This window comes from Rhinolophus sinicus, linkage group LG06 (genome assembly GCF_036562045.2).
Source record: "Rhinolophus sinicus isolate RSC01 linkage group LG06, ASM3656204v1, whole genome shotgun sequence".
NCBI lineage: Eukaryota > Metazoa > Chordata > Mammalia > Chiroptera > Rhinolophidae > Rhinolophus > Rhinolophus sinicus.
Genome location: NC_133756.1, coordinates 1,358,136 through 1,380,761, shown reverse-complemented (window position 1 = coordinate 1,380,761; position 22,626 = coordinate 1,358,136). Strand labels below are relative to the sequence as shown.

Genomic DNA, 22,626 nt, shown 5'->3' with positions numbered 1-22,626 from the left:
ACAGCACTTGCTATACCACACTGGCAAGAGCTGTTGTATTCACCACCCCGAGGTGAGCACTTCTGGGCCTCCACCTTCCTTGAGCCCCCCAAATGTTGGTACCAAATTTGGAGTGTTTGGGGGTTTTTTGGTGGAGAGGAGTTGGCTCTCAGAGGCCAGATGCAGGCCTCTAACTTGTCCCCATCCTGTCCAGGGGTGGGCCTGGCAAACCCCTGGAAGTGGCAGAGGGCAGGCATTTCCTCCATGCTCACCCCCTACTGGGACTATCTGTCCAATTCCCAGTTTCAGGAAAGCTGTGTTTTCCTTGGGTGACTGATGACTGAACAGGTGTCTTCTGGGTTAGAGAGTGTCAAGTGAACAGCGACTAGGAGAAGTGGCCCTTTTACAGCTCACTTTCGCTGGCTGCCCAGCCCTTGGCTGCTGACAACTCCCTGGCCTCCCCCTCCCCTTTCCCTGTGTGAGGGCTTCTGTCAGGCTGCCCACCCATCCCTGCCCTGCAGCCTGCCAGCCCCCGCCAGCTGGGGCCGTCCGCACACAAAGTCCTCACCAAAGGGGCGTGGGGACAGCTGAGGGGAAACTGAGCCCTGCCCTCCTTTGCACCATCACACACTTACACACATACACACACCACACATGTGACCACAGACACTCGGGAACAATCACATGAGGAGGACATACATTCTCCTGGACGCAAAACCACTGCCCCTCTACCCCACAATTTTCCATTGTAATCAGCAAGTGTTGGCCAAACTACTTACTCTGTGCCTAGCAGTGTGTCCTAGACCCAACACACACTGACGTGGTGGGCCCAACACTCGCCCCATCTCTCTCTCTCTGAGTGACTCCCTCCTTCGGCCTCCCTTTTCTCTCGGTCATCTCAGAGTCTCTTTCTGTTTCCTTGTTCTCGCTCTTTGCTCTGTCTCTCTCCTTCTCCCTCTCTTTTTCTAGATAAATCTGTCTCCTTTGGTCTCTCTCTCTGTCCCTGTGTCTGGCGCTCTGGCTCTCCCCACTCCCTCTGACTCTCTCTCTGTCACAGAACCCTCAGCCTCCCAGCACGCGGGCTCTGTAAACTGGAAGGCCCATCCTCCAGCGTCAACGTCGTCAGAGCTATTTTCTCCCTTGTCCTCACGACTCAGAATTTCTGAAAGGGGCCACGTTTCAGCCTGGCCCTCACTGTGGGCCCGGTGGCGTGAAGCTGGCAGCTCTCTGGAGTTACGAGGTTCCTCATGGCCCACGGAAGACCCACACCCCTCCCCTGCCCTGGGCACAGGCTGGCCTGGCTCCGACACCTCTTGGCATGGGCTGGAAGTGGGCTGCCGGCCCTGGGTGTGAGATGTGGATAACTCTGTACCCAGTAGATCGTGGCGGTGGGACTGTGGTTATGGGAAGGGGCACTGCCAAAGTTTCCTCATTGTCGTCCTTGGCACTATAATGGGCTCCCCAGCAGTGCCTAGCACCCTGAGAAATCCACTTAAAAAGCTGACACTGGGTCTCCATTCAAGGCCTGCAGCGTCCCAGGGAAGGGATGTCAGGCCTCTTGTTAGATCTGGAAGAGGGACCAATGAGCTGCTCTGGGGACATTTCAGCCCTAGGGGCCAGGAGAAGAAGACTACTGGGAGATGAGGGACTCCAGACACCTTGCATGGCCTGAGGCAGGCCAAGAGAGCAGAGCCTGAAAGGGAACACTGGGGCACCCAGCCTAGAAAGGGCCCTCCACTCCACCCCGATGCCCAGAGGGCACCTGGCTCTCTATCAGCCCCTCTCACCAGCTCCTGAATCCACTGAAGTGGAAAGATCCATCCTAGTGACAGGAAGAGGATGGAACCCTGGGCAGGGCAAGCTCCTGAGGCCCAAGATGAAGGTAAGGTGGATCCAGTAGACTGCCCCCATCCCACCTGAACCTCCCCCATCCACAGGTCCTTTGGATCCCACTTTTCTTCATGGGTCTCATTCAATCACTTAGTAAATATTCACTGACAACCTATTACATGCTATGCACTGTTCCAGGTACACTGATACACCCAGTCTAGACAGAGGGACAGACATAAGCAAGAAAACAGTTACCAGCTACGATAAGCTCAATGAAGGAGATTAACTGGGAGCCTCCTTACAGGGGAGGCGGCAGAAGTCCTCTCTGAGAGGTGACAGTGAGCTTCAAGACCCTTCCTCCACCCTGGAAGCACCTCCTCTCCAGGTAGGAAGCCAGGGGTCCCACACTCTACAGACTGTGGGCAGATTAATAGTTTTTTAAAATTTCAGAAAAACTCGTTGAAGACCTACATGTACCAAGCACCCTGCAATTTACATGTATGTATTTTCTCTTTTAATATATAAAACAATCTAGACATCAACACTAGTAAAATAAGGCTTTTAAAGATGAGAAAACTGAGGCTCAGAGAGGTTACATGGCTTGTTTAGTGTCACACAGCTTGTGGGAAGCAGAAGCAGGATTGGTGGGACCCCCGCCTCCCCCATGTCCATTCCCCCAGATTCTCCATCTCCTCGGGAGCCATCTCTGGTCCCAGGAAAGATGGGAGCAGGCTGTGCCCTGGCGAGGCAGAGGAGTTGGAAGAAAAAATGGTTCTGCCACACCCTCCTATCCAGGCATCTGTCCCCAGTCAAGCTCTCAAGACTGGATCCCCAGCTCCTCTCATCTGTGGGACTGCAGATGCCACAGTCCCCCAAATGCTCGCAGATGGCTCCCAGACCCCCATCCCCCCAGCCCAGGCTCCCCTATCCTGCAGGCACTCTGGGTAGACAGGCCCCATCCCAGTTACCCGGTTGCCACTGTCTTCTCCAGACAACCATTAGCATATGTGCAATGCAATTACCTTTCAGCTCTCCTGGCCCTGGGCTGACATGGAGTTCCCATCGCAGTGATTTGGGGGGAAGGGGGGTTATTACAACTCACAAAACCTTAAATTAAGAATGAATAGGGGAAGCGTGGCGTGCCACTGCTGAAAGGCTGCCAGCCCAGGCTGGGGTGGGTGACGACGGTATTATACTTCGCATTGATGAAGGAAGTGATGGATGTGAGGATGGTGGTGCAGATGAATTCGGCTGGTACCTGCCCCATGGCATGGGCCTGGTGCATGCCCAGAGTGTCACTGGGTGTGGATAGTCAGACCCTGAATATCCCCTCACGGCCATAGAGTTTGCAAAAGGCAAAAATGGGCCTTGATTTAGACTGAACTGGGGAGACGGTATGATCAGTGGTCTCCCTGAGGAAGGTGAAGTGCCGCTTCAGTGTGGAAGAGGAGGTCGTGGGTGAAGTGAGAAGGGCAGTGATCCAGGCAGAGGAACCAGCTTGTGTCAAGGTCCTGTGGTGGAGGGACCATGGCACATGACAGGTAAAGAGCCTGAAAGGCCGGGGAGATAGGAAATGGAGCTGAAAAATGGGGTGACCCTGGGGAAGTCGGCAGGGGCCACTCTCTGTGAGGCTTCCTGGCCAACATCTGGATTTGGGAGTTGATGCTAGGAGCGCAGGAGGACTGTGCACCATAAGCGTGCAAATGAGGTCTCCCCGGCCACGGCCACGGTGCAGACCACGGACTGCAGCTGGCAGGGAGCTCTGGGGACCCTCCAGGAGGCCGGTGCTGTGTTCCAGGAGAGAGATGGTTGCGACTTAGATTAGAGGGATGGGAGCCTCTGGAGAATATTGTGGAAGGATGGATCAGTGGTGGTGATGGGGATTAGGGAAAGGGTGGTGGTTGCACTGGGGCATGAGCAACTAAGGGAGCCTAGACGGGAAAGTGAGGTGGGGCAGATATGTGGATAGAGGGAGAGAAAAGGTTCAGATTTGGATACAACCTTCCTGAGCCTCAGTTTCCTTGATCTGTAAAACACTATGCGATGCCTGGCTCCCACATCCAAAGGTGGAAGCTGAGCTAAAAGTGTGGGAGTCCTGGGGGTGGGGTAGGGGCCATGAGGAGTACAGAAGACATGAAGATGCAAGGTGTTCTCACTCCCTTATCCATGTGGGGCTAATGGAGGGAACTGAGGGCTGTGCAGGGGATGGGCAGGACCACCCCCCCAGGACACCCCCACACACACACACACACACACAGAGCGGCAGGACAGAAGGCTGTGACTCAGCTCTGCTGCCCAGCGGTGTGTCCAGGGGCTTGTTTCTTGACCACCACCAGCTTTAGTTCCCTTAAGGGGGGTGTTCGAGCTCTGATGCCCTTGGAAAGGGCACCCCCAGGAAAGGGGTGCCTCAGCCCAGGCTCAGGGGAGCTCTGGAGAAGGTCAGATCTGACCTGTTTCCCTGCATGACTGACCAGCCCAGAGCCATGCTTTCTCCCCATCAGAGCTTTGGGCAGAAGGTGGGAGTCCTGGGGCTTTCCCCTGCCAGTCCCTTGCCCTCTCCTGTACCTCAGACTGGGCCCTGTGGTTCCCACAGTTCTGGGGTCCTGTGCCGGCCAGGCTTCCTCCTTCCTTGCACACACCTCCAAGCCTCTCACTCCTGCTGGAGCCGCTGACAGAAGCAGCAGCTTCAAGGTCAGTGGGATAAGCTCACGGGCAAGGGAAAGATGGGGCTGAGACACCCCCACCACCCACCACAGGGCAGTGGGCAGAGAGCGCTCCCTCAGATGCATTGAGACCCTGGGCTGCAGGGGGGCGGCGGGGAGGAAAGAGAGAGCAGCCCCCTCCCCCAGCCAGGAACCCGGGGCCTCTGCTCGTATATCTGTCCCTGGATAATGTATATCCAGCTTATGGAAAATATTCATAATGCTCCTTACACCCAACTGGCCCCCTTCCATAGTGCGTGATCTAAAATTAAATCCATTTCAAATATACAGTAGATCGAGTCAAACTAATATAAATGAAACATGATTAATAGGCAGCATGCTGTCCTTCTTCTTGGGGACCAGGAGGCGGACCTGGGGCCACTCTACCTCGCCCTCCTCACAGTCCCCAGACGCCCTATGGCCTCCAAACCCCTGTCCTCATCCCAAACTCTCTACCCCCTGAACCTGAAATGTGGACCAACCCTGGAATTTACCCAAACAGTGCCAGGCCACGAGAGCACAGCTGTTAGCAGAGCACTTTGGCATCAGGACAGAACCAAGACCTTAAGCATACATGACTCCACCTCCCTGCACCTCAGTTTTCTCATCTATACAATGGGATATTACCAACCCCAGCTTGCGGGGTTGTTGTGTTAAGTGAGATACTAATGCTGGTAAAGCATAGAAGTAGCCAGCAGCCCGATAAAGATAGCAAACACTGTTCTGTCGCCCTTAGCGGTCTGCTCCATTGGCCCCCAGTGGGAATTGGGAGCTGTGCCCCCCACCGGCCCCTTGATCAGCCAGCAGGACAAGTCCCAGCCAGAATTCCTGCCATTGCAGGGATACGCTTGGTGGGTTATTTTTAGTTCATTGGCAAGTGACTGTTACTGACCAAATGTTCCCACCACTGGGGACAGACTCTGCTAAGAGGGCACTTGTGTGCTGAACACAGAGTGGGGAGGGGTGTTTGTGGTCTGTCCCCAGGGGCTCCACGTGTGTCCCTTTTGCACACATATTTGGACACAGGTTCTGTGGCCATTGACAGAGGGGGAGTAGAGGAGCCTGGGTGGATCAGGGAAGCACGCACGCCTGGCCTTTCCCTCCCATCTGGGCACGTGGTGCCTTGCACTAAGGACGCTATCAGGGTGGAACGAGAAACAATGTCAGCCTTGGAGAGGAGCGTCCCTCTCAGCTCACGACGGGCCAGCGCTCCGTGTTCCTCCCTTCAGGAGAGATCCAGGCTCCCATTGGCTGAGTGTGTGCACACGCGTGTGCATGTGTGTGTCTGGTCATTGCCCTTCCAGCGATGCCCTGCTCCGGCTACGGGTGCCCTCCCCACCCACCTGGGCCCCCCACATTCGGTGTCCCTGGGTCCCTCAGCCTCACACTGCAAACCCCGTTTTGGGTGATCTGAACTTCCTGTGTCCTTGCCCCAACCTGGGAACCCTGCTTTTTGTGCAAGCCCATAGGAGTCCCGGGGTGTCTTATTTGTCCATCCACTCACCCCTGTACTGTTCCTTTCTTTTTCTCCCCAAGGGGTGGGAAGGGGGCGAGCCCCAGAGCGCAAGAGGGGGTGCTGTTGGCTTTTTTCTTGTCATTGGCCATTTACTGCCTGCTTCGCCAGGCGTGTTTTGAGCATGTTTGCATAAAGTAGATGCAGGCTGCAATTCCGTGATGAATTCTATGAATACTAATCCGCTACTACCCTTGACCTTGGGGTCACTGAAAGATCAAAACCAAACCATTTAATATTTTCCTTTTGCAGATCAATAGAAGCATAAATTCCCCCTCAATGACAAGTATAATTTCAAACAGATCTATAGCAGGCATGCATGCATTTCCAGCCGAGACACTCGCCGCCTGCCTTGCCTTTTGGGGAGCAGACGAAGAGTTCCTTGCCTTTTCTACCATTGGATTTCTTTTTGCCTTTTTTATGGCTCTGAAATGCTATTTTCAGCAGCTGCTGTCATATAAATATCTCTTGTTTTTCTTCTTCTCTTTCCCTCCTGGTGAAAAGGGCAGGAGACCTATTGAAAATTCCGCTTTATCTCTTTCAGTCGGGTTCAAGTACAGGTCGAATAATCGATCCCTCCTCCTTTTCTTTTTTAAGTTTCCTGTCGTTCTTTTGGCCGGATCAGCAGTGGAGAAAAATCAGGAGGGCAGCTCCCTTTACGCAGATCCTCTCAGAGTGTCTCGGATCACTGTGTTGGCATGCGTGCGTGTGTGTGTGCACACGCGTGCGACCTGCAGTTGGGTGGGCGGATGTGAGTGTGTGCATGCAAGCATGTGTGTACCTTTGTGCACACGACAATAAATGCTCATTCTAGTTGCAACTCTCACCCAGTACTTGAAGAGGGAGAAAACAGAAAATCATCAAAGAGAAAAAGTTAGGGGCTGAGTGGGCATGGTTAACCCTTGAGGCTCCCCGGCAGAGTTGGGGTGGGGTGTGGACTGTCTCGCCACTGGCTGTCCACTCTACAGCCCTGCATGCACCTTGCCAAAGCGGCTAAGTCTTTTTACGAATACAATTGTGACAAGGGGAAAAAGATGCAAAAAGAAGGGGGGGGGGAAGCAAAGCAAAAGAAAAGAGAAAGAGAATTAAACCATTAATCTGCCTGGATTTTCCACTTCACAGAGTAATCAGTTTGGAAGTGACTGAAATAAAGTGAAATGTATGATTGCCACCACCTCCTCCCTCCAATCCACATTTCTTATTTACAGAAAAATGGGGAGCCAGGGAGGCAGCCTCCTTGACCCCCACAAAGGTCCGCTCCAGAGAGGGACAAGCTGTGGCTGAGGGACCCTAGCCCTCAGCCACAGCTGCCCGATGCCTTGACACCCTGACGACGGCCGCCCTGAGCTGGAGGTGCAAAGCCAAGATGATTTAATTTATAGAAAGGACAAGGATGTCGTGTAGCAGATTTAATCATCGAAGAGTTTAAAAAAAAATAAGGACCAGGCTAATGTCGTAATTTACATTTCAGGATAATAAAGAGAGAAAGACAGAAAAGGAAGGGCCTGTATCCTACAAGAGGGAGTGAGGAGGGGAGGCCGACCAGGGGGCCCAGGGAACCCAATAGATTTGCCTGAAACACCAATAAATTTAAAAACAAACCCAGAAAGCTAAAGACAGCCCCTGGAAAGTGCTGGGAAAATGGACCATCGATTTTAGACTTGATCTGCATTTTGTATTTTAATAATGCTCTCTGTGTCTTTCCTTTTCTCTCTCCCTCTCTCCCCCTCTCTCTCTCTTTTGCAAAATATAAAAGCTGATCTGATAAATATTAATTTGAACCATCATAATGTATTTGAAAATTCCAGCTAAAATGTCACCACATGGAACATTAATGTAATATTTCAAGGCCCTGAGAGCAATACTCATATTGATTGCATTTATTTCACTCTAGGGAGGAGAGATAATTCTTCAATGTGGGACACATCTGGGAACCAAGGAGGCAGGGGCTGAGGGGAGAAATGCGAAATTATATATGGCCATAAAAAATACAAAACAGAAAATCCTCCCCAAAACTCTCCCCTCTCCCATGGCACCCCGTACCCAAACTTGGCTTTTTCATTTCCCAGCATGGTGTGGGGCAGAGGGAGGCAAAAGCTTGTGTGCCTTTGGGAAAAAGGCAAAACCGTGTGTGTGTGTGTGTGTGTGTGTGTGTGTGTGTGTGTGTGTGTGTGTCTGGGGTGGTAGTTGCAGGACTCAGCCACCTCTCCCTGGGCCCCACTGTATAGGCCCTGCCTCCAGCATTTGCTGCCTCCTGGGAAGGCATCGGCACCCAGCTGGGGATGGACAGACAGAGTGACTGGCTCAGCTGCACCCCCGCACCCCCGAAGCTTCCAGTGAAAGTTTGTTGAATGCACAAGAGCTGTGGGGTCCTGGGAGAGGGAAGAGAAAGAGAAGAGGAGATGAGAGGATGGGAGAGGAGAGGAGAGGAGACAGAAAGAAAGGAAAAGAAAAACGAGAGGAAAGATACCAAGACAGAGAAAGAGGAAAAGAGGAGATAGACAGATAGTAGAGACAAGCATGAGTAAGAAAGGAGAGATGCAGAGAGATGAGACAAGGAATCAGGGAGCAAAGGAGGAAGGAAGAGTGAGTGAGAAGGGGAGGAGGCAAGGGGAGGGGGGGGCCAGGCCGTCTGGAGTCCCAGCTCCTCTCACTGTCATTAAGGATATTGATGTGCTCAGGCGTCAAAGAGTCTTTGCACAAGTGAAAGGAAATCCGATGCTAGTGATGACCCGAGCCCACGCCCTCTGTGCCCCCTGCCCTCCCAGAGCAGACCTGGGAGGCCACCAGGATGGTGGGGGGATGGAAAGACCCTCATCAAGGGCTGAGATGCTGAGACTCCAGGACCCCAAGCTTCCCCAGTCCAGCACCGGGGGGGGGGCGGGGGGGGGGGGCCGGGAAGCTTTCAACACTGATGCCCACACTCCAGGACTTGCTGGCTGCCTGGCGTCCTACCTCCACCTCGGGTGGTACCTGCAGCTCAGAGGAAGGTTGGGTGGGGATCCCTTCAGCCCACGTTAGGGCCTCACCCTCCTCCTTGCTTCTTGAAACGCGTGGGGGGTGGGGGTGGAGTCGACCTTTACGGCACCCCTAGAAGGCCAGGGGGTGGGCAAGGAGAGACCCCAGAGACCCAGGGACTGGCCACGATCAGGTTCATCTTTGCCATTCTTCAGATCTTGCTGCACAAATGTCACCTTCCCACAAAAGCCCTCCTGACCACCTAAACAGCCCAGAGCACACACTGCCTATCACACCTGCGTGTTCTGTTTTATGCAGGGCACTTGTCACTATCTGGAATTATCTTAATTATGCGTTTACGTGCTTTTTATCTGTCTTCCCCCCCACTTGGAGATTAAGTTTTGTAAGGCTAGGGACCGTTTCTACCTTGTTTCCCATTATATCCCTTTCACCTCGCCCAGAGCAGATGCTCCCTAGGTTGACGGATGGAAATAAGGAAGGAAGGAAAGCTAGATGGATGGATGGACCGACGAATGGACAGATGGATGCCAAAGACTGCCCTTCGACTAAACCACACCCCTTTCCCCCGCATAAGCCCCCTTTGGGCCGTGTGACCCAGCATCGCCCTCACCCTGCACCCCTCCCAACCGCTGCGCCTGCCGCCCGCCACCAAGGCTGCGCACCCCCGCCTCCCCTGAGCCGTCACTCGCGGAGCTGCCACAATATTGTGAAGGCTCCTCGCTCCCGCTGCTCGGCGCAGCCCGGAGCCCGCGCGCGGAGAGCGACGGAGGCGGCCGCCGCGCGGGCGAGCGGGCGGGCGGGCCGCTCGGCGATGAATAATGCATGACCAAGGCGCCCCCTACCGGCGGCCGTGGGCTCCGCGGGGACAGGGCCCCGCCGCCCCCGGACCTAGCCCGGACCAGGTGGACAGGGCAGGTGTCCTTTCCCCGCCTAGTGCCGCCTAAGGAAGGAGGGAACGTCCCGGCCCTCTCCTCCCTTCCCGACCCAGCCTCCCAGCCCTTGCCCTCTCCTGGTCGTCCTCCCTCCCTCCATGTCTGTGGAGCAGCCTCCACCCACCCCAAAACTGAGGACCCAGTTTGGGGAGGTGGCGGAAGCTGCACAGAGCCTGGAGCAGGCCTGCGTGGCCTCTTGCCATCCTGATCCTGGGGTGAGGGTGGGGATGGGATAGGAAAGCCTGCTCCTCACCCCAGGGCTTCCGCACCAGCACTCGGGCTGGGCCAAGAATACGGGATCAGGGAAGGAGCAGCTGGAAGGCAGGAGAGAGCAGAGAACATGACTGAACTCCTTTATAAAAATTAGTGCAACATATTTGGTGACATTGTTGTCTCTATAACTCATGATAAATATCTAAATATATAATTATTCGATTAAGTTAATATTATCCAAAAAAATTAAGGCAAACAATTTCCCAAGTGTTTCCAAATTTCTGTAGAACATTGAGATGCTTTTTAAAAAAACGTTAAAGTAAAATACATGAAAGCCCACTATGTGTATGTAGGTATTTTCATTTTAGAGTGAGGGTCCTGGAAGCATCATCCTGGGGCCTCCTTTCTGGGAGGAATGGACTTTCTTGGCTGCCATCCACCTGGAAATGCCAGGTAGCTAAGGATACAGGTCAGGGCTGATAATTGAGAACAGGCTCCCACCAAGCCTGGAGTATCCCCCAAGATGGCTGTGATCTCTGGGGGTCCACCACCATGGTCGCCTGTTCTCCAGGCCCACGGCCTCCTTCTCACAAGCAGGTAATGAGGAGTGGGGCAGAGGTCTGAGCTGAGCTCCAGCAGCTACTTTAGGTCCCAATCACGCAGGCCCCTGGGGAGCTGGGCCTCCCGGCCTCTCCTCATTGAGAACAGATTCTACTGATACCCCCACACTCCCACCCCCAGTCATTCCTGCTGTCGCCTGACCCACTGCTGGGTCTTAATAAGCCAGGAGGGAGGGGCGACCATCCCAGAGGCTGGGACCTGGGGCCTCTGGGAAGCGTCTCCAGCCCATCTGTTGAGCACCTGCTGAAAGACTGGCGTGTATTGGGACCTCTAGTCCCAGGAACACCCTGCAAACTAGGACTGCGAACCCCATGTTACAGATAAGGAAACAGGCTCAGAGAGGTGCGTCGTAGGCCCAAGATCACATAGCTCAGATTTGAACTCAGCCTTACCCTCTCCAGAGCCTGAGGCTGGGATGAGCCAAGAGGCCTGGAAGAGGAAATAGAAACTCCATCCTTCCACTCAGATGGACTTCTTGTGTCCTGGACTTCACCTCTAGGAGGTCAAACTTGAACCTTGAGCTGAATCACAAGCTCTCCCCATTGGGGAAGCACTTGGTCTGGGTCACTAAGAATGGGTTGCAAACTCAAGTGCCTTGGAGACAGATTGGCAACACCATACATGGGAAATATATGATCTCCCAATAGTTTTGGCTCTTAAGAAAACTACAGCTCACAGTCATAATACCTGATAAACTGTTAGCAACCCTCACCATGGAATCTTGCTCCTTCAAGTGAGGCCCAGATTCCAGCCCCTGGCGGCTGTTTGCTTGGCTCTGTTACCTCAACCAAGGAGTCTGACCTCTCTGAGCCTCAGTTTCTTCATCTGTAAACTGGGAATAAAAGCCTGTATTTCAGGGTTGTATGAGCGGGGGAGATGAGGGATGTGTAGGGCTTTGTAGGACAACCCAGGGTCCTCCGGGATAATTCTTGTTAGCAAGTTGGGGTCCTCGTACGGTCACCATTTTAGTTGGATACATGTCATTTGAGACGAATCCCTAAGAAGAACCATAAGGGAGTGGCGAGGTAACTGGAGAAGGTGTGTCAAGGAGCAGTTGCTGCTGCGGGCAACCAGGGCTCATGCATCCTGCAGACTAAAGCCCACCTCAGGACTATTCTAAGTGTATGTGTTTGGGGGTGGAGGGCGGTGCAGCTGGGGTGTTTGTCCTCCAACTCCCATCTGTCATTGCCTCAGAGGCACTCGCTCCTATGGCTGGAGAAATGTCCTTGGGGTACTTGAGTCCACGTGAGGGACTGCCGGTAGGAGATGCAGATGCCCTCTGGAGCTGAAGGACATGACAGGGCCCAGGGCTCATCCCAGTTGCCTCACCCCTGCCAGGTCACATCAGGCTTTGGAGTTAGAGATGGGCCAGACTCAGCCCCAGCCCTGTCAGAGGGGAGGGAGGGAGCTTCCTTTTCCACAGAATGAGTGCTGAGAGGAGAATGGAGTCTCCTTGTCTTTTTAGGAGCCCAGAGTCAGGGAATTCAACTTAGCGGGAGGCTGAGAAGGCTTCCTGGAGTAGGGGACATTTTCCTAGCAGAACCAAGAGCCAGAGACTCAGTTCTTTGTGCTAAGGACCTCATTCCTGCCCCCCCACTCTCCCCTGTTCTCCAAAGCTCCTTCTGGCTGTGGTAACTAATATGGAATTGCTGGGCTGGGACTGGCAGCCGTGCCTCCTCCATCATCCTGCACTCCAGAATAGCTCTTCTCCAATCCAGACGCTCCTGAGGAGAGAGGGCAGTTCCCTGGGCCTAAGACCTGAGCGACTACCTGAAGTCAGCTGGCAAGAAGTTCCCAAAGCTTCCAGAATGCCTGGAGAGCTTGTTTTAAATAAGGACACAGGGCCCATTCAGACCTCTTTGACTCAATATTCAGGCAAAGATTTGAGCTTCTGCATTTTCAAGCAAGCACCCCAGAACCTCCTCATGTAGTCAGTGGACTGGGATTGGGGACCCATCCCCTGGTCTGTGCTGAGCTAGCGGTCACCTCCCAGCACCTCAGAGGAGTGGCCACTAGTGATTTCCCCCAGCTGTGAACTGAGAACTTCCTCCCAGTGTGGGCTGCCATGCACCATTCCTCCCCGCTTGGACCGGGAGAGCTAGGGCCAAGTAAAGGGGGTGAGGAAAAGGAGACAGCCTCCTCAGGGGTGTCCTCTACCTCTGAGCGCTCGGCCCTGTAAAGACCTCCCCAACCTCTGTGCCCTGGAGAGCATGGGGGAGTTTCGGGGCTCCTCTGTGACTGAATCTGTAACCTTCCATTTATTCATATGCTTGGATCACAGTTTGGAAATGCAATTAACTATCTGTTGTGTCTGCTTTAATTATTGTCCTGTTTTCTATGCACTTTGCACAACTTAATAAACAATTGGGGAAACAAGATCTTGGTGGGGGCCAGGGATTGGGAGGAGCTGGGCTCTGGCCTCAGTCAGGGAAGCACTTTCCACCTGTCATTCATGATCACATTCATTCATTCTTTCACTCATTTGTTCATTCATTCTCCAGTCAGTCAGTCATTGACTCATTTTCTCAGTCCTTCATTCAGATATTCCTTTATTCATTCATTCATTCATTCACTTATCCAGTGAATTCTTAGCATAGCCATGTGACAGGCTCCAGGAAAGGTTCCAGGAAGGCCAGAGTAAACCAAACAAGAAGGTCCTTGCCTTTGAAGAGCTGACAATCTGGTGGGAAAGACAGACAACAAACACATGCAATTAAGACATATAGAGCTAGGATGGTCAGGGAGGACTTCTTGGAGGAGGCACCATTTAAACCCACTCCCTGGTTTACTCATTTGTTTTTTCATGTATTCAGTCAGAGCAACCTCTGTTCTTGGACAGGGCAAGAGATGGAAGCCCAGTCTTGAACCAAAACCTAGAGGGAAAGACAACTGGCCACCAAATTATTCTAAAGCAATGGGCACGTGGTGGTGGAGGTTTGAACCAAGACAGGTGGGAGCACAGAAACTGCAGAAACAGTCAGGGAAGGTTTTCTTTGGAAGGAGTGTGGTGACAGAGTCCCAGAGAGCAGTTTCCAGGCTCTCGGCCTCACATGGAAAGGTGCTGGCTTGGGTAGTAGATGGTCATCGGCTGTGACTAGTTGGCTATCAGCTGTTACTGGTTAGCCATTAGCCACTGATATGACTGCCATGGCTAAGCTAGCAAGCGGCGGAGTGCGGGTTGCGGGTTGCAGAGAAGTGGACGGCAGGTTGCAGATAGTGTGGCTCCTGCTTCCTGTGTCTCCAACCCAGCCGCCAGTGAGAATATAGTGGTATGACTCCCCCATCTATGGCTCCGTGGGTGTTCCTTTTTGGCCTCACCATGTCCTGAGTTCTTATGTGGGGAGCGGGAGCTGAGACCCCACATGACACCCTGCATGACAAGGAGGCATGGAGCGGGTCTTTCAGGACCCATCAAAGGTGAATAATCTGAGCCTCTGAAGGACAGGCTCAGGGTCTATGCACTACCTTCTTTGAAAGGAACAATTGCCAAGTCTGTTACAAGTTCTGGGCATGAAGGTGGCAGGGAGGGGGAGGAAGAGGTCTGGTGAGCTAAGGCCACTGTTCCCAGCTGCTCCCCACCCCCCTCCCACCCTAGCTGACTCTAATTCTTGCTTGGAGTTGGAGAGGCTTGGTAGGCTGGGTCTTGGTGAAGGAGCAGAAGTTTATCAGCAGAGAAGGGCACCCCAAGATAAACCCTGCACTTGCAGAGGTCCAGGGCCAAGAGGGAACTGGCATGCTTGGGGAGGGGAGAAGTCTGGCTTCATGATAGAAGATAGTGTCTTAGGCCCTGGGCAGTAGGTGATGAGGTGGCTGGATCACAGGGGATCGTGGGGGCAGTGCTGAGGCTAAAGCTGAGTGAAATCCTGAAAGAATTCAGGAGCCATGGGTAGTGTGCAAACTGGCGGGGAGGGGAGGGCACCTGTCAGAGCTGAGCATCCCGTGTTTGTTTACAAGTGTTTGAATGCCTGCTGTGGGCCCGGGATATGGCAGGAAGCAAGACATGGCTTCTGCCCATACAGACCCAGTGACTTCAAGGGGACCAGATCGGGTGGGAAAAGTGCCATCAGGGTGACCATTCCAGGTGCCCAGGAGCTCAGAAGAGCGAGTTAGGCTCAGGAAAGAAAAATCAAAAGCCAATAACACCTAGTATTTATCAAGTCCTTTCTCCATACCAGGTGTTTCCCATTCGTTATCCCATTAATAATAATAATAGCAGGAGCAGCAGCAGCAGTAATAACTAACACTTATTTTGTGCCAGCTTCTTTCTGTTCTGTGCACTTTTACCCACATTAATTCCTTTAATCTTCACAACAACCCTGTGAGGTGGGTATTATCATTATCCCCATTAGACAGATAAGGACCAGGAGTCTCAGAAGCTAGGGACCTCTCAATGGAATAAGTGGCTGAGCCAGAATATGAACCCAGACCCTCCCTCTTCCACGGTCTTTGCTGGCTTCTTTCCGCCCCTCACTCCATCAAGGGATGGGCTGGGGTCACAGGGGGAGCAGGTGGGGCTGCACAGATCACCCCTGATGAGCCCGTGGCCCCATCCTCTCCCCTTGGGCAGCCTCGAGCTGCTGCATTCTCCTTCTGCCGACTGAGGCTAGTGTTTTATGAACCCAGAACCGCCGCAAGATTCTCCTATTAATTTATTGGTATTGCTAATTAAACATCATATTCACAAATGTAAATTTCCTAATGGCCTCTCTTCCATTTCCTAAGTTTCCTTAAAGAGCCTTCTTGTTATGGCTGTCAGTTGAAACCAATTAAATCTCCCCGGATGGGTGGGCTGTGGTTGACTCAGGGGTCACAGAGAGGCTCTGGGACCTCTGGACAGGGTCTGACTGGGGCCCTTTTTGACCACAGAGGACAACGGGGACCAGGGAATGCTGGGGAGAAGGAGGCAGAGTAGGCCCAGCCCTGAGCTCCTGGGTATCAGCTGCCTTCTCCCTGACATACTCTCATCAAGGATGGGCTTACCTCTCACCCATGATACAGTTGCTGGCCTGGGCCTGTAGCTGTTTGTAAGGCTGTGTCAGGTAGGCCAGGACTAGGATGAGGAGAGAGGGGGTGGGGAGGTGGAGGGAGGAGGGAATCCAAGGGAAGTTCCAAGAATGAGTGCATGACAGTGCTTAGAGGGACATTAGATATTTTTTCCAGTAGAACCCCTTGTTTGAAAATTGGGGAAACTGAGGCACCGGGGAGGAAATGACTTGCCCAAGGCTGCAGAATCATTAAGTGAAGGAGTTGGGACTTAAACAGAGGTCTGCCTCTGATCACTTTGAGTATCTCATGAGCTATGTGCCCTCATTCCAGAAACGTGCACAGGGATTGCAGGATTGCAGGGACCCTTGCTCTGTACCAGGGTGACCCCCCACCCCAATCCAGCCATTGCATTGTGTTTAAAAGCAACAGCTCTTGATCAGAGGTACCACTTTGAATCCCACATCCAGCAAGTTCTCTGCCTCTCTGGACCTCAGTCTTCCCATCTGTAAAATGGGGCAACAGTCTCTCCCAACCAGGGCTGCTGGGAGGACTACACAATGCAGGTGAGTGAGTGCTCAGTAACACGTGACTGACATCAGGATGGGCCTCATCACATCAGAGCCCAGTGGGTTCTCATCCAGGCTACCAGGTGGACTCAGGAAGGTTGGGAGAGGGTGAGGAGGCACAGACCTGGGCTTGGCCTCATCTTTGGGGTAGTGGTCATCACTTACTAAGCACAGTGCTGAGACATCACACTCATCATCTCTGGAATTCTCCCCAGCCAGTGAGGGAGGTGCAGGCCTTACCCTCTTTACAGATGGGGAAACTGATGGTTGGGGAAGTCAGGGGTTGCCTGGCCTGGGGTTCCCTGTGGGAAGTGTCTCTGGCCCCAGGGTCTGAGTTTTAAACTGCTCTGCCTTTGCTGAGCAGCAGCCTGAAATATAAAAACAGTGGACCAACTGCCAGGAGTTCTGGTTCCTGTTCTGCAGCTTCTTTGCTGTGAGATCTTGACCATGTCCCTCCCCCCCCCTCCCCCGTGCAATCAGGGCCTAGGGTCCCATCTGAAATATGACAAAGGACTGACGGTCTCTGCAGGCCAGTCTGAGACACCAGAGTGCCCACTGTGGTCAGCACTGTCCATTCCACTCCGACAACTGCAGGTTTAATGTCCCCTCCCTCTACCCATAAGGACAGCCTCTGGAGAAACGGGCACCCATGGGGGAAACTGAGTCAAAGGACCAAGACATTGGCAAAGCCCATGAAGAAGTGGAGGACTCCTTCCCTTTGCCTTTGTCCCTGGTACCTCTGGGAAAAACTGGGGAGTGGGGTTGGTGGGGAGGGGGTGAGGGGTACTTCCCAGATGCCAGGAAGCATGTACCTCGGCTCAGCTCTCTGTGGTCCACGTGGCTTTGTGTGTCGGTATCTTTAGGGGACCAGTGGGTAATCTGAGTGTTTTGGTTGCTGCTTGGGAATCTCCATTAGGGAAAGTTTTAAAAATACACTCTATTGTTGTTTATTATTAATGGTAATGACACAGAGAAAGCTGCTCATCAACTCCCTATTGTCCCAGGCTTCTAAAGTGCTGGGGTTGGGCCGCCAGGACCCACAGCCCCAAACAGAGCATGAGCTGAGCACAGACTGGGCCCTGGGGTGTCCAGACTTACCAAAAAAAAAAAAAAATGTTTATTGTGGCAAAACACAGAACATAAAATTTGCAATTGTTAACATTTTAAAGTGTACAAGTCAGTGGCATTAAGGACATTTACAACGTTATGCAACTAGCTAGTTCCAGAACTTTTTCATTCCCCCAAAAAGAAACCTTATACCCATTAAGTGGTCACGCCCCATTTTCCCATTCTCTGGCAACCACTAATCTGCTTTCTGTCTCTATGCACGTGCCTATTCTGGATTTGCCTACCCTGTACCCATTAAACACTAACTCCCCATTTCCTCTTTCCCCCAGTCCCCGGTAACCACTATTCTACTTTGGGTCAATGAATTTGTCTATTCCAAGTACCTCGTATAAATGGAATCATGCTCCATCTGGCCTTTTGTGTTTGGCTTCTTTCACTTAGCATCGTGTTTTCAAGGTCTACCCATGTGTGGCGTGTTCATTTTATGACAGAATAGTATTCCATTGTATGGATAGACCATGTTTTGTTTATCCATCCATCCATTGACGGACATTTGGGTTGGTGCCACCCAAACATGAAAAGTGCACTATGAGCTGTCCAGGTTTTGAGTACAGTTATCCCGATTCTGAGTAAGGAGATGTCTTGATTCTGGTACATAGGTATCCTAATAGCAGAGATAAGGGTATTCATATACACTGGACATGAGACTGTCCAAGCTGGGGACATGAGGACGTCCAGACTTCAAACCCCAGCACAGGGGCCCGAAGGAGCACCTCAGGGATCTTATGAGCTACCGTGTTTCCCCAAAAATAAGATATAGGCGGACCATCAGTTCTAATGTGTCTTTTGGAGCAGAAATTAATATAAGACCCGGTCTTATTTTACTATAAAATAAGAGCTGATGCTAGGTCTTATTTTCGGGGAAACACGGTAAGTAGGCTTCTGTAGGGCCCAGTCCTGAGCCCCAGGAAATTATCTGTAGCTTGAAAGGGTGCGGGTTCCTTGAGATGGGGGAAAGAGGGGCTGGGAGCGGCCCTCAGACATGTGACCCAGGGATGGGGGCACTGGATGAGAGGACCTTCTGTGGGCTATCACACAGGCAGAAGTCTCTCCCCACGTGACACAGCCTCACACATAGACAGACACACAGAATGTCAGACAGGGACAAGGCCTTGCTGTCCAGTTCAAGTGCCCTACCCAGGGCATTTTAGAGGTGGGGAAACTGAGGCCAGGGAAGAGATGTGACCTCTTCATTAGTGTTGCCGCCACCTTCGTAGCTACCGTTGACTGGTACTTCCCATGTCAAACGGAACTGTGCTCAGCGTGAGCTCCCTTACACCACACGCTGAGTGAGGAGTGTTCTAATGTTGTTCCCATTTACAGATGGGAACATGAAGGCTCAGAGAAGTCAATCTATTATCTAAAATGTAGGGAAGGGACAAAAGTGTCCCCAGAGGAAACCTGAGGTTCTCTGGCTAAATCCAAGCCACTGTGTCAGTGGCAACTGTCCTTAGGTTGGCACTGAGTCATCCTCACCTTGTTGGCATCTCCATCTCTCAGCCAAAGGCTGGACTTCTTGGAAGGTGGCAAAGGCAGTGGCAAGAGCACAAACATGAGTGCAAATCCCAACTCTACTCCATTATCCCACTGGGCCTCAGTGTGCCCATCTGTAAAGTGGGGAGTCTTACTGACACCCAGTGCAGAGCATCGTTTTAAGAGTTAAATGAGTTGATGGATCCATGTGGCTTACACAGAGCTTGGCACACAATGAGTGCTCCAAATATGTAGCCCAAACGAATAAACATGGCTTCCCCTGGCCTCTCCACCAGGCCCTGTGTGGGAAGAGCTGGACAGGAGATCATCAGACAGATCAGGGAGCCTGGTGCTGTCCTCAGGGATTCAAGCTGAGAAGGAGTGGCGCTCACGGTCTCCACGGGATAATCGGAGAGGACACCACCTTAATTCCACCTCCGTCAGAAGACACGACCCTTTCACCTCATCAATATTCAAGAGCTTAACAAAAAAAGCTATAACTAGGGAAGTCAGAAATAATGGAATGCAGTATTGATTATTTTATGGTGCGATTAGGGGTAATTACATCTCTCAAATTTTATTTTAATGTTACTTTCTACTACTTTTAGCCTTTTAAAATTATCCCAAACATCCCCATTTAATGGAACACACATGCCTTCAATTTCAATGTGAAATACTTTTTTTCTGCTAAAGTGTGACCTCAATATATTTGAAAACATAAATTACACCATGTATAAACCATAAAAAATGAATGATGAATTTAATTCTGGTGAAGCGTGAGGGATTGAGGAGGCAGGCGGGTGGAGGTGCTGTTTATCCAGGGCGGAGGGGACAGTCAGAGGCAGGAGGGGACAGCGGGGGCCAGAGGGGGTGCCTGACCTTCAGGGGCACCGGAACAAGGCTCAGAGCTCTGGAGGACACAGGCCAGGGAGGGACTCGGAGGCTGTGCCTGCCCCCGTGCCCTCCCTCCCTGTGGTGAGCTTGCAGCCTGTCCCTCTGCCCACCCTCCCCAGGGAGTGAGTTTCCAAAGTGCCTGCTTGCAGCTGGTTGCATGGTCTGGCTTGAACCTCCCAGCTAACTCAGCCCATAATAGGCAGTGTGGTTGGTGGCTAGTGTGCTGTTGCTCCATTTTGTTGGTTCCATTATACAGATGAGCAAACTAAGGCTGAAGGGACTCACCTAAAGTAACTCAGTGAGTGAGTGTTGCGGGGCTGGGGGCTGCCTGCAAAGGCAGGATTGGGGATTCTGCAGCCCAAGAGCTTCCAGCTGTCAAAGAGAAGAGCCTGTTGTAACTGTCCATGTCCCTACACCCATTAGGGCAGTGAGCAGAGCGACTGAGAACACAGGCTTTGGGGCCAGACAGCCCTGAGCTCAAATCCTGGCCCCCTTATAGAAATGCTATGAGGATTCTCTACCTCCAGAAAGCCCTAGCGTCTTGTCATATCCCAGGGTCTACGCTGGGGGTCGAGGTAGGGGGCTTTGGATGGGGGTTTTCAAATCATGGGTAGAAATTTCTCGGGGCCTTCAGGGCACAGCCTCCAAACCTTTCCTCGTTCCTCCACTGTCCTCCGTCATCTTTCCTCCAGGTGACTGGTGGCTCACATGCAGGGACCCTCACTGCCCCGGAAGACTTTGTGAGCCCCAGGAGTGCCGGGGCCAGCACCCCTTGGTCATTGTTATACCTTCAGCAACAGCACGTGGTAGGAACTCCAGAATATTACACAAACAAAAGGCTCTCAGGACCCAGCAGCCATGTTGCTAATTTCAGTGGTTAATTCTCAGCTTTCTCTCCTTCCATCAGCAGTGTTTGCCACAGGACACCTCCCTCCTCCTGAAACACTCTCTGGCCTTGGTTTCCCAGACAGCCACTGGTCTCCTGCTTCTCCTCCAACCTTCCCAGTAGTTCCTTCTCTCCTTCTTTCTGATTCTTCCTCACCCTCTTCACCTTGGAGCGCCCACGGCCCATCCTTGGGTCTCTCCACCACATTCGTTCCCGTGGTGACTTCATCCAGCTTGCACCTTTCAGCGCCATCTAGACCAGCTCTGTCCAGCAGAAATATCAAGCAAACCTCATAGGCAAATAAGCATTTTTTTGGTAGCCACACTTCTTTAAGTAAAAAAAAAAAAAGTGAAATTAATTTAAATACTGTATTTTATCTAACCGAATATATCCAAAATATTATCCTTTCAACTTATCAGTATAAAAATTATTAATTTTCATGCTAGGCCTTTGGAATCCATGCATTTTACACTTAGAGCACATCTCAATCTGACTAACTGCATTTTAAGTGCTCAGTACCCACATGTGGCTTGAGGTTACAGTATTGGACCTTGAAACTCTCTCCACTGACCGTTTCCGGTGGGTATCTCAAACTCAGCTCTCTCTTCTCAGCTGGGGACATGAGTATGTACTTCCACTCTCGGTATCTCCATTTAGAGATCTAATAGGCGTCTGAAACTCCAAACATCCAAACTGAGGCCCTGATCTTCCCCACAAAACTACTCTACCCACAGCCTTCCAGCCTCTAATGGCAGCTCCCGCCTTCCAAGGCTCAGATGGAAACCTGTGAAGCCGCCCTTGACTCCTTTCCCCTCCCCACCCTCATCCAATCTATCAGCAAATTCTGTCCGTTCTATCTTTAAAATACATCCAGAATCTGACCCCACCGTCCTTCTTCTATTATTGCCACCTGGTCCAAGCCACCAATACCTCTCACCTGGATAACTGTAATCACCTCGTCCTCCCTGGTCTTCCATCCAGATTCCAGAGTGGTTCAATTAAAGCTCAAATCAGACCTTGTCAGAGCTCTGTTCGCAATCCTTCAATACCTCCCAACTCCCTCAGGGAGAATGTTCAAGTCCATACAACAGAGCTCAAAACACACAAACATGTTCCTGCCTCAGGCCCTTTGCACTGTCTGTTCCCTTGGCTCTTCTTGTAGATGGCTACAAGGCCCACGTCCCCATCTCCTTCAAATTTTTGCTGAAATATCACCTTTTAATGAAGTCTTTTCTGAGCTTTCTGTTTTAAATTGCCTTTTCTCTTCTCATCCCCTACTCCTGCTTTATTCCTCTCTTTTATTTCTAATACATTATACTATTTACCTATTTATTTTATTGACGCTCTCTCTCCTATCAGAATGTCAGCTTCACAAGGCCAGAATTTTCATCCTTCTGTCTGTTTTGTTCACTGTTCCACCCGTGTCCACATACAAGGTGACTGGCATATGCCGTGTTTCCCCAAAAATAAGACCGACCCTGAAAATAAGCCCCACTTAAGATTATCAGCCAGACAGACGCATTTAATACATTATGACAATGTTCCAGAAGAAGATGACACGACTGTATTTGAATAAATGTAGATTGTTGTACATGAACAAATAAGACATTCCCTGAAAATAAGCCCTAATGCGTCTTTTGGAGCAAAAATTAATATAAGACCCGATCTTATTTTCGGGGAAATACGGTATAAGACCTGGTCTTATTTTCGGGGAAACACGGTGTTAGGCATTCATAAATATTTGATGGATAAATGAATAAACATTCACCACCAAATGGATAGCCATTTGAACTGAGACCATTTATTGAATTCTGTTTATCTGAAATGTCACCTTTATAATAAACTAAACTTTCATATAAAAATGGACCTGTTCCTGTCCATTGATCAATTTATCAAATCTCATTCCAGTACTACACTGTTTTAA

The 22,626-nt window shown here is 51.6% G+C and overlaps 1 protein-coding gene across 1 annotated transcript in view; it reads right to left on the bottom strand.

Annotated features, from left to right (window-relative positions):
• Positions 1-9,684: 9,684 nt before the first annotated feature.
• The window catches only part of CIROZ (ciliated left-right organizer protein containing ZP-N domains), a 73,085-nt gene continuing 60,143 nt past the window's right edge, over positions 9,685-22,626 (bottom strand). The window contains 3 exon segments of the mRNA XM_074337189.1: positions 9,685-9,891; positions 10,189-10,249; positions 15,750-15,819. Of these exon segments, the coding sequence (XP_074193290.1) occupies positions 9,685-9,891; positions 10,189-10,249; positions 15,750-15,819 (338 nt within the window).